The sequence below is a fragment of the Mustela nigripes genome, chromosome 10 (assembly GCF_022355385.1).
Source record: "Mustela nigripes isolate SB6536 chromosome 10, MUSNIG.SB6536, whole genome shotgun sequence".
NCBI classification, from domain to species: domain Eukaryota; kingdom Metazoa; phylum Chordata; class Mammalia; order Carnivora; family Mustelidae; genus Mustela; species Mustela nigripes.
Window position 1 is genome coordinate 62,242,862 of NC_081566.1, and position 13,934 is coordinate 62,256,795.

General features: G+C 51.4%; 1 protein-coding gene across 1 annotated transcript; it reads left to right on the forward strand.

The window, feature by feature from the left end:
* The first annotated feature begins 2,088 nt into the window (after window positions 1–2,088).
* On the forward strand, window positions 2,089–12,891 carry LOC132025776 (SLAM family member 9-like). The gene is made up of 6 exons (XM_059413506.1): window positions 2,089–2,355; window positions 6,122–6,472; window positions 8,922–9,194; window positions 9,466–9,807; window positions 9,912–10,178; window positions 12,340–12,891. The coding sequence occupies exons 1-6, from the start codon at window positions 2,307–2,309 to the stop codon at window positions 12,411–12,413; spliced, it is 1,356 nt and encodes a 451-aa protein (XP_059269489.1). The 5' UTR covers window positions 2,089–2,306; the 3' UTR covers window positions 12,414–12,891.
* The last annotated feature ends 1,043 nt before the right edge of the window (window positions 12,892–13,934 follow it).

Here is a 13,934-nt window from a genome sequence, read left to right on the forward strand (position 1 = left end):
GTACAACATCATGACTGGACACATCTGTACGTTATGTTCAACTGCACATGCAGTGGCCATCTGTAACCATGCAACGCTATTGCCGGGGAACCTAAGTCTATGTCAAATACTGAATATTCGAAGACTACTTAAGAATTACCCTATTTATGGGGCGTCTGGGTAGCTCAGTTGGTTAAGCATCTGCTTCATGATCCTGGGGTCCTGGGATGGAGCCCTGCGTCGGGCTCCCTGCTCAGCGGAGAGCCTGTTTCTCCCTCCCCTCTGCTGCTCCTCTTGCTTATGTGTTTGCTCGTTCTCTCTCTGTCAAATAAATAATTACAACCCCCCCAAAATAAAAAAGAATTGCCCTACTTATAAGTTTGGTGTACTAGATTTATAAGCTTTTAAAAAAAATATTTGGGGGCATCTTATTTATTGATTCAAATACTTTATCCAAAGTGGTTGGGGGGTGGGGGTAAGAGGTGTTGGGGATGGGCCAGGAGAGGCGTGGAAGCACTGAATGCCTATATTGTGTACCCGAAACCGACTTAACTCTCCTGTGTGTTAACTCTCTGGGAGTAAAAATAATAGTATTAAAAGTATATTTATATCTTATATATTAAAAGAAGAAGAACAAGCAGAAGCACTGTAGCATAAAATCTGTTTTCAACTCTGAAAAAAAGAAAGTACTTTAAAAGGAAACTAAGTACATTACATTCAATAGAGAGATTTAAAGTCCTTAAAGAAATCAATTCATAAACTTGTAAAGTGAGTCAAATACGATCAATAGTCACCCAAAGGAGGTTAAATGCAGCCAGATTTGTAAACAGAATGTGATTCATAAGCTGAATTGCACTTAAGGCTGGCCAAGGTTGTAAATTTGTTTGTTTGTATTTTTTTTTGTAAACTGAGTATGAAGTCTTTTTAAAAAAATTTTTAAATTAACATATAATGTATTTTTATCCCCAGGGGTACAGGTCTGTGAATCGCCAGATTTACACACTTCACAGCACTCACCATAGCACACACCCTCCCCAATGTCCATAACCCCAACTCCCTCTCCCAACACCCCTCCTTCCTCTGGCAACCCTCAGTTTGTTTTGTGAGATTAAGAGTCTCTTATGGTTTGTCTCCCTCCCGATCTCATCTTGTTTCATTTATTCTTTTCCTCCCCCGCTAAGCCCCCACATTACATCTCCATTTCCTCATATCAGGGAGATCATACAAATATTGTCTTTCTCTGACTAATTTCGCTAAGCATAATATCCTCTAGTGCTATCCACATCGTCGCAAATGGCAAGATTTCATTTCTTTTGATGGCTGCATAGTATTCCATTGTGTATATATACCACATCTTCTTTATCCACTCATCCATTGATGGACATCTAGGTTCTTTCCATAGTTTGGCTATTGTGGACATTGCTGCTATAAACATTCGGGTGCACGTGCCCCTTTGGATCACTACATTTGTATCTTTAGGGTAAATACTGAGTAGTGCGATTGCTGGGTCCTAGGGAAGCTTGAGTATGAAGTCTTAAAGACAAAATAGCTTATGGATAATTTTTTTATGCACAAAAAGCATCTTCAAGGAAATAAATGATAATGGGGAAGTCTTATTGCCGGGGAATTAGTTTGCTAAGATCATAACTGAGCAGCAGAGGCATGATTCAAATCATAAAGCGTCATATCCACTCCACTGCACCCAGCTCTGAGCCATTCCCGGCCTGCTTTTCTCTGCCTGGTGACTCAGTGTCTGCCCATGCACTCAGTAACCATGTAGGTGAGAAGCCCCTGTTATGCATCGACACTGTGCTAAGCGCTGGGAATTGAAAGATGAAAAAGGAAGCCTAGGGTGTGGTGGGTGAGGCGGGGGGCGGAGACTGGGTGACCCAGGAAGCAGATTTGCGGGAGCCAACGTACAGGGCTGAGAAATCCTAGGGGGTTTTGGGGGAGACTCTAGAAACAGTCTGTGGTGACTGGAGCCCAAGATGGGAGATGTGGTGACATGGCATTAGGTCAAGCTTGACTAGAAGCAAGAGAACAGGAAAAGCCTCTTCTCCCAGAGCTGTGAGTCTGATTTTGCCTTGTAGGGGATGGGGGAGCTTCTGAAGGCTTTAAAGCACGGCCGAGACATTGTCAGCTTTGACTTTTAAGTCATAGCTCCCCTGGCCTTTCTCATATGTCGCCTCATGTCTACATCATGTGACTTCAAAGTTACACACAATTGCTGCGGTGAACTCTAGAAAGAGGAAATATTTGTGGGCTGACATTCACACAAGCACAGCTGGTCAGCTGTCCTGAGGGAGGCCATTCTGCTGGTGACTACTATGGGTCTTTCTCTACCAGGGTTCCTGCTCCTGCTTGGTCCTTTCACGGGTAAGTCTGTTCCTGCCATTGCCTCCCAGGCACCTCTACCTGCTGCACATTTCTCTTGCCAAGGGTGAGTTTCACTGAAGGTGCCGCCTCTCTGGGAGCCAGGCTGTGTGTGTGTGTGTGTGTGTGTGTGTGTGTGTGTGTTGCACGTCCTACCATCTCAGACCGTGCAGGCCCACACTGTGACCTCGTCATGCTCACATTTCCTCTGCTAACGAGTCACAGGGAGCCCTGGGCATCCCCACACAGGCAGACGGTGGGGGCATGAGATCGAGGACCTGCCCCATCTTCATCTTGCCATTTCAGTCAGGATCCTTTTACGTCTCTTTGCCTCTCCTCCCTCTCCCACCAGCCCCCGTGAGTGACCCTTCATCATGAATTGGGCTTACTGTGTCCCCAAAATGACTCCAGTAGGGCATCTCAGCCTGACACTTAGTGGCTGTTTCTGTCCCTTTAGATTCTTATTGCTTGCTCCTGTCCCCGAGGACCTGAGCGGTGGCAAGAAAAAGGCTTGGGAACCAGAGTTGGGGAACGAAGCGTTTGAGAAGTCTGCGTGAGGGGCTAGGCCCTGGTCTTGCTTTTGCTTTCATTCTCCTTCAGGGGAAAACCAGTGTGTGTCATTACGAATGTCATCTGCCTTGGGGTTGTCCCCACCCTAGTCTTAAGGGGTTCTCCTGTAAGCCGGCTGGTGAATCCCTTGATACATTTAAAACTCGGCAGTGAAGGGAAGGAAAAATTTTTCTTTACCCTTGAGGTCTCCTACCTGAACTAAGAACTAAATTTACGTGAGACACATTAACAGGAGAAAAAAAAAAACCAAGGTTTTATGATATGGGCATGGGGGCCCAATAATGAAATTGAGACCTAAAAGAAATGATTGAAGAGGCAGTTTTTGTACTTTTTAGATAAAGAGACAATAAATCTGCGAGGAATTGACAGGACAAAGAAAACTTAACTCTGGGCACTTTGATTAGTAAGGAATTCTGAACAGACTTTGTGCTGGGGGAGTGAATTAGTAAAAAAGTAACAAGGGTTGTTTGTAAGCGTTCTTGGCTCTAACTTTCCCACCTCTGGCGATCAGGCTTCTCCTTCCCTCCTGGTCCAGGCAGGCTGCCTTTTACACGGGAGATCTGTTTCCTGCTTTCAGGGGACAGCAGAGGGTCTGAGTGTCCTCGTGCGGACTGGCTCTTAAGCCACTTATTTAAATAATCAGTAGGCCCCAGTGGCCCATCTTGGGTGGCCTGCCCTTGTCACCTATCACAGTTTATAAAGAACCTTTATCTAAGTTAAACAACAACACGACAACAGCAACAACTCTGATTCCCACAACAGATTTGTGATATAGATAAGGCACACAGGATTACACATATTTTATGATGACAGACGGAGGCTCAGGGAGATTAGGGGACATCTTCTGGTGCACGGTCTAGAAGGCAGCACGGCTGGCTGTGGGAATACAGCGGTGCCGTGGGAACTCGGAAAGCCGTGTCCTCGGCCACGGCCGCAGAACTGGCGTGGAGATTCCTGCGAGGTCCCCTCATCCCCACTTTCCTACCCCCACACAGGGCAAGCTCATCTGCGAGCTTGCATCTCTCCATGGTGTCCAGGCCAGGTGCTCTGCGGTCCCCACCCACAGGGGCATCCCCCCGGGCACATGGCCAAATAATGGGTAAGACAGGTCCTGCCTTAGAAAATGTTCACAGTTCAGTTCAGTTCTGGAAACATCCATTGGGGCTCTTGTGTGTCAGGTCCTGTGCTGGCTGTAGGGTGGGAATGGGGGTCAGCAGGTCCCTGGGAGGAATTAGGTACGATGAGAGCCCACTGCTGGCCACACAGCATGGTTGACAGAGCACCGTCTTTGGGGTCGGGTGAACTTGGATCTTCATGAAACTTCTGCTGCTTCTGAGCTGGGGACTGGGGGCAAGTGTCTTAAGCTCTTTGTGTGTCTAGATGTTAATCTTTCAAATGGGAAGAAGAGCCCCCCACCTTCTTGGGACATCAGATAAGAGAACGTGTTTACCCTACTGGGCACGGTGTCTGGCATGGGGATTCGTGTCCTGATCTGATCCCTCTGTGTCTCCCCTCACTTGGATCCAGAAACAGGATTCAGACCAAGAGGTTCCACACACCCGCACGGCAGCAAACCCTGAGCCTAACGCACCCAGATACTCATTCCCATCCATCACTGTCCTTGGGGAGCTTGTGAACTATGCAGGAAGACATGCACACAGCATCTGTACGAATCTGGGTGAAGTCAATGCTTAAACCCAAATAAGCCAACAAAAGCGCAGAGGCTAAAGGAAACCGGGGTGGGCAGGGCTGGACCGGAAGTATGGAGCCCAGCCCGGGAGGAGCCCTTGACTGAGGCCTGATGCGCTACTGCATCTGAGGTGGGAGGAGGAGCCACACTGTTCGGTCGCCTTGGGGGTCCCCCAGCCGGATTTCAGGTCCCACGTGGGGTGAGGAGGGGGCCGCTGATACCCACACCTGCCGCCCTGCTATGCTTCCCATCTGCGTGCATGATTCTCTGGATGCAGCCAAGGTAGCCCCACAGAAGACGTGGACGCCAGGCTGTTGAGTGAACTCTGTCTAGGGGCACAGAATGCAGACCTGCCTCCAGCTTGGGGTGCCCAGTCCCCCAGGACAGCAGCCCCCTCCCACCCCTTGGGCCCACACTTACCCTCCCAGGACTTCTTGGGTCAACTTGGCAAAGTGACTCACCACCTGGCCCGGGAACAGCGATGCGGCGGGCGGTCTTGTGTCCCACTCTGAATCAGGACCCAGATCCTTCCTGAGCCACTCCAAACCACTGAGCCGCACACCTGGGTCAGTTTCAGATTTTCTGTTTCCTGGGACAGCGTGGCAGTGTTGCAAAAATATTCCAACAGTCACACGACTGAGCACTGGTTTTTTGCATTTCTCGATGAGGGCGCTGGTGAGTTTCGGTCAGAGCGCGAACACGAACATGGTGCAGTCACCAGCTTGTTCCAGTGACATCAAGAATCTTGAATAACATTTAAGACCACAGAGTCCTGGAAGATGGCACTCCCTGCTTCACAGGTGAAAAAGCCAGGACTCAGAGAGGCATAAGTCACCTCCCAAGATCATACAGCTAGTACCTTGCAAGGGTTTCAACTTGGGCAGTCTGACTAGTGCCGTGGTGCTTCTGCTCTTCTCCCAAGTAGCTTGGTCTTGAATGACTGTCCCCTGACTCCCCTGCATCTTGCTTGGGCAGCCCAGCACTAGCCTTCCTTCTAGGAAGATGCTCGCAGAACCCAGGCAGAGCCTCAGAGCTCGCTTCTGCTCAACACAGACTGGACATGCCATGATGTGGGATGCTGCCGGGTGGCGCGTGCTCGTGTGGCTGGGCTAGCTGAGTTCTGACCGATTGCCTGGATCAGCAAGAGGGTGGCTCAGGGTAACCGCAGAGCTCGTCCCCCAAGCGCCTCCCAGAAACTTTCCTTGTTCTCCGTTCCACTCAGCATCTGCAGCCCTAGCCCAGCCTCTATGAATTATTGTTTTACATGTGAATTACTTACTGTAAATGCTGACGAAGGCCACTCTGCCAGGAAGGGAAGGGGCTGGCTTGTGCCCCTGTTCTACCAGCAGCCAGCTATGTCGTCTGAGGCAAGCCACGTCATTTCTTTGGGTCTCTATGGTCTCATCTATAAAATGGGAATAATCATCCCTTCCCTGACTCTCTCAGGCCTGTTGTGAGCCTCTGGCTTAGTCAGGCTGCCCTTGAAGCTTCTGATCTGTGTCTCTGCAGGGACAGGGGTTTCCGGACAGGAGCCAGACCCTGTGACAGTAACTGGGACCCTAGGAGGGTCTGTCACTCTGCCTCTGCAGCTACAGGCTGGACAGCCGGTGGAGAGCATCTCTTGGATGTCCCGTTCCTCCTCCATGGCCATAGCCACCGTAACCTTGGCAGAAACAGGAGAGCCAGACACCTTCCACCAGGCAGACACCCGGTACTGGGGTCGTGTGAGTGTGGTGGGGCCAGGCTTCTCGCTTCAGATCAGCAACCTGAGCTGGAACGACTCGGGGCCCTACCGAGCCCACGTGAACCTGAGGGGCTCCCGCATCACCCGCACCCAGGAGTACCGACTGCAAGTGTATGGTGAGTGTCCCGCCTGCGGCCACAGGTGTGAGGCGGAGCCCGTCTTTCAGGCTTTCTCACGGCCTTTCCCACATCTGTTTCAGTAACATTTACAGTTTTCCTGATTACAAAGCTAACAATGCACACTCACTGTAAAAAATACGAGAAACCACGTGAAGTAGAGTTGCCCGGGAGCATCTCCTGAACAATGTGAAGGCCCCGGATATGGCCCAGCCTGTGGCCGCAGAGCCCCTGTGTCTGTAGTGGGCAGAGAAGGGACCTCAGCCCCGAGAACTCAGTCACGCCACAGCCTTCTTGAGCTTGCTCGAGGCTGAAGTGAGAGTAGTCTGTTGGGTGAGGGGAAACTCATGGCAGCTAGATCTGCAGACGTGCAGGAGTGCTGGGGTCACACTGCTTAAAGGTACTTAAGGGTTGTTTCAGGAGGGAAAACTGCAAAAGAGACAACAGAGGTGGGGGCAGGCGCCCCAGCAGCAAGAAAGGCGAACTGATTCAGCCAGTAACGATACAGTAAGCCAGTTTTAGATTCAGACCGCTCATTACTCATACAGAATGTGAAAGAGTAACCTGAGTCCCTCACACCAGAAAGAATAACTAAAAGTACTGTTTGGCCACAATGCAGGGGCTGGAACACCCCACTGCCAGAGAACCAGCTCTGGGGGTGGTCTGCAGCTCTGTTCGGAGCAGGGGAGCAGGAAGCTCCTTCCTCAGGAGTGCATCCCAGGGGAGACCGTGGGGTTGACGGAGAGGGTTTTCGGCATGTCAGGGCCACTGTCCTCTCCTGTTCTGGGAGGATCCCAGGGCATTTTGCTAAGACTCAGATCAGCTGTGGTTCCAGTCTTTGCCCGAGGGACAGTGGCCGAGGTTGCGAAGGGCAGTGGCCGAGCTGCCTGCTCCCCACCCCCCCACACTGGGAAGCAAAAAGGTGCAGGTGTGAGTGTGGACGAACACGGGGAAGGTCACCGACGGAGGAAAGGCAGAGAAGCTTTTCAGTCCGAGTCATGTACTAGGAAATACTCCTATTTGATGAGGCAACTTTTTTAGTGTGAGAAAATGGACTTGCTTCCTGGGGAGAAAGCGTTTCTGCCACAAATCAGGCCTGGGTAGGCCATGGCCCTGTTCTCAGACAGCTCGAGGGCACACCGGGGTTTCGGGGACCTTGGTGGGAGTAGGGTGGTCCAGGACTGGTGGGAGAGCCCCTCTCGTCCGCCCCAGCGAAGCGGAAACAGCGAAGGAAACAGCCGGCAGTTTGTCCTTCTCAGGGAGCTCTCCAAGTCACTGCGACCTCACGTCAGCCCTATAGCCGGCAGCAGGAGACGGGTTTTTCTTCTGGGCTGCCGAAACCAGTCTCAGAGAAAAGTGACCCAGAGGTAGAAAGTGGCAGAGTCAGAATTAGAACTCAGGCGCCCTGATGCCACATCCTGAGTGTCTGGTTTGTCCTGTGTTAGTGGGCTTGAGCGAGAGAGGATGCTGAGGGAAAGGGGCCTGCAGGGGGCGTCGCGGAGGAAGGATCTGGGCTCCAGAGGACCACGCGGAGGGGAGGCAGCCCAAAGTCACCCAGCCTGCCTTCTCCCCAGGGGGCATTCTGGGTGGGGGGGGGCCCTATTTTTGCCCAGTAGAGCTGCCCCTGGGGCTGCCGTCAGGTGGCAGGAAACAGAGCAGACTTCTCCCACAGCCGTGGCTCTGCAGCCTGTCCCGTCCACTTCTCCCACAGCCGTGGCTCTGCAGCCTGTCCTGTCCACTTCTCCCACAGCCGTGGCTCTGCAGCCTGTCCCGTCCACTCTCTCAGCGACTCTTCCTGTCACTCTCAAACTCACTGGCTCCGGCCTGGGGACACAGCCAGAACGTGGAAACCTTAAGGAAGCATCTGAGCTCCTGGTCCTGGGGGAAGGGGGGAGGTGCGGGTTGAAGGGAGTACACGGGAGTGGGAGAGTGGGAGAGCCCTCAAAGGCCAAGGGCCAGATCTTCTGGGAGCCTCGATGGGCCTCTAGGAGCTTGGGCATCCGGGGGCTGGAGGTGTCCTGCAGAGACCCTTCCTGAGAAGAGATGTAATCACAACACGGTTCTGTGAGGTATGTACACACAACCTTCATGCAGTTAGTGTGGGGGTGGGAACCCAGGCTTGGGGGACAGATCCGTTGGGTTTGGGTCTGGGAATCCTCATTTAATAGACGGGACTCTGGACAAGTTACCTGAAGCTCTCTGAGCCCATTACACAGAGTAGGTGCCCAACCTCTGCTCCCTACTTCACACAGTGGTTCTGGGAATCAGTGATGCTCGGCGGCCAGGCCTCGTGAAGCCCGAAACTCTCCAGTAGCTGTGGGCAGATTCTGCCTCCCTTTCTCCTTGTGCATATTCAGGAGGAGGCAGAGTCTTGGCCTCAATGCCTTGTGCCTTCTGCCCTGTGAAGGGAGGCCACACAGTCCTCGGTTGGTTCATTTTGTGCCCACAGAGCAGCTGGCCCAGCCCCGTGTCACACTGAGCTCCAGGATCGGTGAGAATGGACACTGTATCTTCATCCTGACATGTGTGGCCGACAGCAGAAGAGGCTCTGTGACCTACAGCTGGCTACCTCGGGGACCCCGGACGGTTGTGTCCCATGGAGGGTCTGTCCTCAGTGTTTCCTCAGGGCCCGGGGACAGGGCTCTGACCTTCACCTGTGTGGTCAAGAACCCAGTCAGTAACAGCAGCTCCCTCCCCGTCTCAGTGCCGTCCTCATGTCCAGGTATCTGGGACCTGAGCACGCTCTGTGCCCTGGGGCTCTCGAGTGGACAGAGGTGGGGCGCAGAGTCCGCTCAGGCCCCGGGGAGAACACTGTCGAGGGAGTGGGCTGGGTGCGTTGGGGCAGTGTGGTCGGGGGAGGGTGGGGAAGGCCCACCGGAGCCCGTGTGGACGCTGGAGGGGTTTGGGCAGGAGGAGCCCCACCGGGCCTGGGTGGCCCTGAGCGCATAGGGGAGAACCTGGCATTGAAGCTGTGGTTTTCTGTCTGTCTGCAGGGCCAGGAATCCTGGGAGGGGAGACCGTGGGGGAGACGGTGACCGGTCTCCTCGGGGACTTGGCCATTTTGCCCCTGGAGCTCCCAGCTGGGCAGGAAGTGGAAAAGGTCACCTGGAGCTCTGGAGGGCTTGCTGCCGTTATGCAACGAGGGCCAGGAGGCCAGCCCGTCCTGGCTGCCGGGACTCAGACACTGAGCAGCAGACGGTGGCATGCCCTCCCCGACAGCTACTCTCTTCAGATCAGGCCCCTGACGCTGCAGGACTCTGGCCGCTACAGAGCCTGGATCACCCTGCAGAGTCCCCCGATCAACATCACCAAGGATTTCACCCTGCGTGTCTATGGTGAGGGGCGTGAAGGGCTCACGTTTGAACTTTGACCTTTCCTCTCTCCCCTGCTTGGCCAGACCAGAGTCTGCTCAGAGCTCGAACTTTCCTTCCTTGCACAGAGAAGCTGCAGGAGCCCAATATCACTGTCAGCTCCCAGATCATGAAGGGTGGGACCTGCTACATCACTCTGATCTGCTCCCTGCAACAGGCCGGAGAGGACGTTCAGTACAGATGGGCACCCCTCGGCCAGGGGGCAGTTATGTCCCACGGAGGAACCACTCTCCACGTCTCCTGGAGACCGGGAGCCAGTGACAGCTATCGCTGCACTGCCAGCAACCCGGTCAGCCAGAGATCCAGCTCCATCCCCGCAGGGCCACTCTGCTCAGGTAACCCCTCCCTGGGGTGAGCCCTCCTCCCTGTGGGGCCAGGGGCTCAGCACCTCCACCTGCTATCCTCCTGGTGGAAGGAAGGGAGGGTTGGATTTTCCACAGCAGGGAGTGTCTCTGGGGTGGCAGGAAATGCGGGCTCTGGGGCCACCCTGAGTGCCCCAGCCCCTGCGCCTGGGCACTCACCTCACTCTTGGAACTCCCCGAAGGGAAGAGCTTCCCCCAGCCCACGCAGTCCTGCCCAGACCACTGAGGAGGCATCCCAGACGTCCCTGGCCATGTCCTCAGTGAAGCCTGGAGCTGCTGTAAGATGGAAATCCCAGGCTGTGCTCCTCCAGCACTGAGGGCGGCCTCTCCCGGTTTCCATAGTCCGTGGCAGGACACTGCCCCAGTGACACCAACTCATGGTGTCCCTTGCCTCTTCTCGGCTGCCTTCTGAGCATCTCTCCGCTCCTGTCTCTGGTGCCTTACCAACCACTTGCTCTTCCACCCTTTGTGGCTGGCTGCCCCCAGCGGCCTCCTCATTACTAAGTTCAGGGCCACTCCTCACTTGCGTTCTCCTCAGCTCACTCTCCTCGGGGGCCCTGGGCCATTGGCTCCTGGGGCGCCTTCTCTTGCATCGCAGTCCTTTAGGGTCCTGCCCAGGCCTTTCTGTTGCCCCGGGGCAGAAAGCTGGGTGTCGTTACGAACCCCCGTTTCCCACTGCTGCTTGCCTGTGCTCAAGCTCCCAGTTACTCCACTCTCTCCCCTCTGGACCCCCTGCTGGTCACGCTGCTGGGGAGAGTTCTGAAACAGAGATGCTCGGGTTACTTTTCTGCTTTAAACCTTGTGGTGTCTGCCCACCATCAAGGTATAAAAATATTATCCCCTCTACATTCATTTAAGCAACTCATGTTTACAGAGCATTTATGATTATTATTATTGTCATTTTAATTGAGGTATAGTTAATGTATAATATTAGTTCCAGGTGTGTAACACTGTGAGTCAACATTTATATCATCATGAAATGCTCACCAAGATGTGTCCCACGCAGAGTTATTACAGTATCATTGACTATATTTCCTATGCTGTACTTTTCACTCTCACGACTTATTCCTTGAAGGAGCATTTTATAACCTGACAGAGCATTTTTTTTTTAAGAGAGAGAGAGCATGTGTCTGTGTGCAAGTGGGGATGGGGGGAGCAGAGAGAGAGGGAGAGAAAATCTAAAGCAAGCTCCACGATCAGTGCGGACCCCAATGTGGGGCTCGATCCCCTGACCCTGAGATCATGACCTGAGCCAAAACCAAAAGTCAGATGCTTAACTGACTGAACCACCCAGGTGCTCCTTACAGAGCATTTTAAAAAAGAATTTGTTTTGTCAGAGAGAGAGAGAATGAGAACACGGGGTGGGGAAGAGAAGCAGAGGGAGAAGCAGACTCCTCACTGAGCAGGGAGCCCAATGTGGGACTTGATCCCAGGACCCTGAGATCATGCCCCAATTCAAAGGCAGATACTTCACTGACTGAGCCACCCAGAGCATTTTTCAAAAAGATTTTATTTGTAAGTCGACTCTATGCCCAATGTGGTGCTTGGACCCCTCACCTTGAGCTCGAGAGTTGCATGTTCCACCAGCTGAGCCAGCCAGGCACCCCCAGAGCATTTTTAAGGTGCCTTGTGTTATTCTAGGAATTGATGGTAGAGTGAAACAGAGGTTTGGATGAATGGGCAGTCCTCAGGGAACTGTCACAATTGTCACAAGGTGCAGCTGACCCTACTAATGATTTGGTTGGGTACTGCACATGTTGTATTAGGGGCTTCACCTGTGTCTGTCTTCTCCTTTGAATGAGACCAAAGCCCATTTTCATCCTCTCTATATCTCCAATACACAGCATGGAATAGGCCTGGAAAATGTGAATCCGACAGTGATTCGGGGAGCAGCCAGTGCCGGGTGTAATGAGGCACGAGGAAACGTGGTAGTTGGCTGTGGACACTAATGTTCTCCCTGCCTCTCCATGGGGCCCAGAGGGCAGTTCATCTCTGTCCCCCAGACTCAGCTTCCTTAAGGGCCTCCAGTCCCCTGAATCCTCTTGGAATCTCTTCCCCTGCCTGCCTGTCTTCTGTCTCTTGTCTTCCCTTCCTTTTACCCCAGTGGTTAACCTGTTGTCATTGTTTTATTCAGCTTCCTTCCTACTCTACTCCTGGAAGAAGGAATTTCTTCTCATTTTGATCCTGGGAGCTTTGCAGATTGAGTAGATTGACAAGTGGAGAAGCCAAGAGGACTGTGAGAAGGTGTCACCCTGTGAGACACAGAGATAAAGAATTCTGTCCCTGAAGCGCCACCTGCCAGCATCTCCTGGTGAGAGAGAAATCAGTCCCTGTTAATACATAAAACCTATTTCATTTACATACAGTTCAAAATTGTCAAGAAACTGCTACATATCGTCTGTTTAAAATAATCTGTTTATGTTTTATTTAATCACCTTTTAGAGTGTTCAGACAGAAAAGAGGACTTATTCATTTATTCATTTAAGAAAAGTTGCATGTTTGTGGGGCGCCTGGGGGGCTCCGTTGGTTAAGCCTCTGCCTTCAGCTCAGGTCCCAATCCCAGGGTCCACATTGGGCTCTCCACCCAGCAGGGAGCCTGTTTCCCCTGCTCTCTCTCTGTCTCCCTCTCTGCCTACGTGTGATCTCTGTCTGTCAAATAAATAAATACAATCTTTAAAAAAAAAAAGGTTTGTGAGATGATTAAGTGTTGTGAATATACGTATTCATCTTCTGTTAACTTTGAAGTAAATGGGCTAAGAGAGCCCAGATTGAACTTAAATTTCATCTTCTTGGAGCAGTCTTTTGATCACCTTATTTATCCAAATCTTTTCTCTTATTCATAATCATTGTACCCAGCTCAATTTTGTCAAAATTATCACAATTTGTAAATACATATTGATTCGTTGGATTTTTTTTTTTTCTGCTCACTTTCTGTCTCCCCCACAAGATGTTTAGCTCCAAGAGCTGTATCTGTTTAGTTCACAACATAAATTCGATGGCAGTAGAGTACTTAGCTTATGGCAGATATTTCATTATTTTTTGAATGAATGAATAAGTCATGGATGAGAGTTAAGAAACTTTTTTCTTAAGATCCAAGGACTATCAGATTTCATAATCATTTGGGATCTGTGCCATTGTGTGCGTTTTCTTTCTGCTTTTGATAGAGGAGGAAGGAAATGGAATCCTTATCCTGAAATTTCTGTTGTCAGGCCATCTCAGGCAACCACCTTGGCATTCAGATTATGCTGAGCTGAAAACAGTCAAGGCTCAAAAGACTTAGGGAAGAAGCTTTGACAACCCCCAGTCCCAAGAATGTAGACAGAGGACCAGCTGCAAGAAGATGAACATCACTATAGATAACTACAGTATAAGAGGAACTAAAGGTGGCAGACAGGGAGGAATTTAGCAAATTCTGTTAAAATTCCTCTCTGTGTCCAATTGTTTCTGTGTGGCCTGGCAGACATTTGTTTTTATCATTTATTCTTTTTCACCTTCCTGTGAATTGACTTCCTTCCCTTCGAAGTCCCAGACCGCTATCCTCTTCTCCTTATATCAGGTCGACACATGGTCCCCATTTTGCCTGTCTTTGGAATTTCCGTGTATATGTGGATTTAATTTGTACAAAACTAAATCTGATTTTCTCCTGTCAACCTGTCTGTGACAATTTGATTCTTTGTCTAGCTAGAAGGATCTTGAATAGCAGAGGAAATTCTTTCTTCCCAACATCTT

What these genes read in the sequence shown, in the direction of transcription:
- LOC132025776 (XM_059413506.1), top strand. Translation starts at nt 2,307, where the DNA reads ATGGGTCTTTCTCTACCAGGGTTCCTGCTCCTGCTTGGTCCTTTCACG. An exon ending in CCTGCTTGGTCCTTTCACGG is followed by an intron (nt 2,356 to 6,121) that starts GTAAGTCTGTTC and finishes GTGTCTCTGCAG; the next exon opens with GGACAGGGGTTTCCGGACAG. An exon ending in GTACCGACTGCAAGTGTATG is followed by an intron (nt 6,473 to 8,921) that starts GTGAGTGTCCCG and finishes TTGTGCCCACAG; the next exon opens with AGCAGCTGGCCCAGCCCCGT.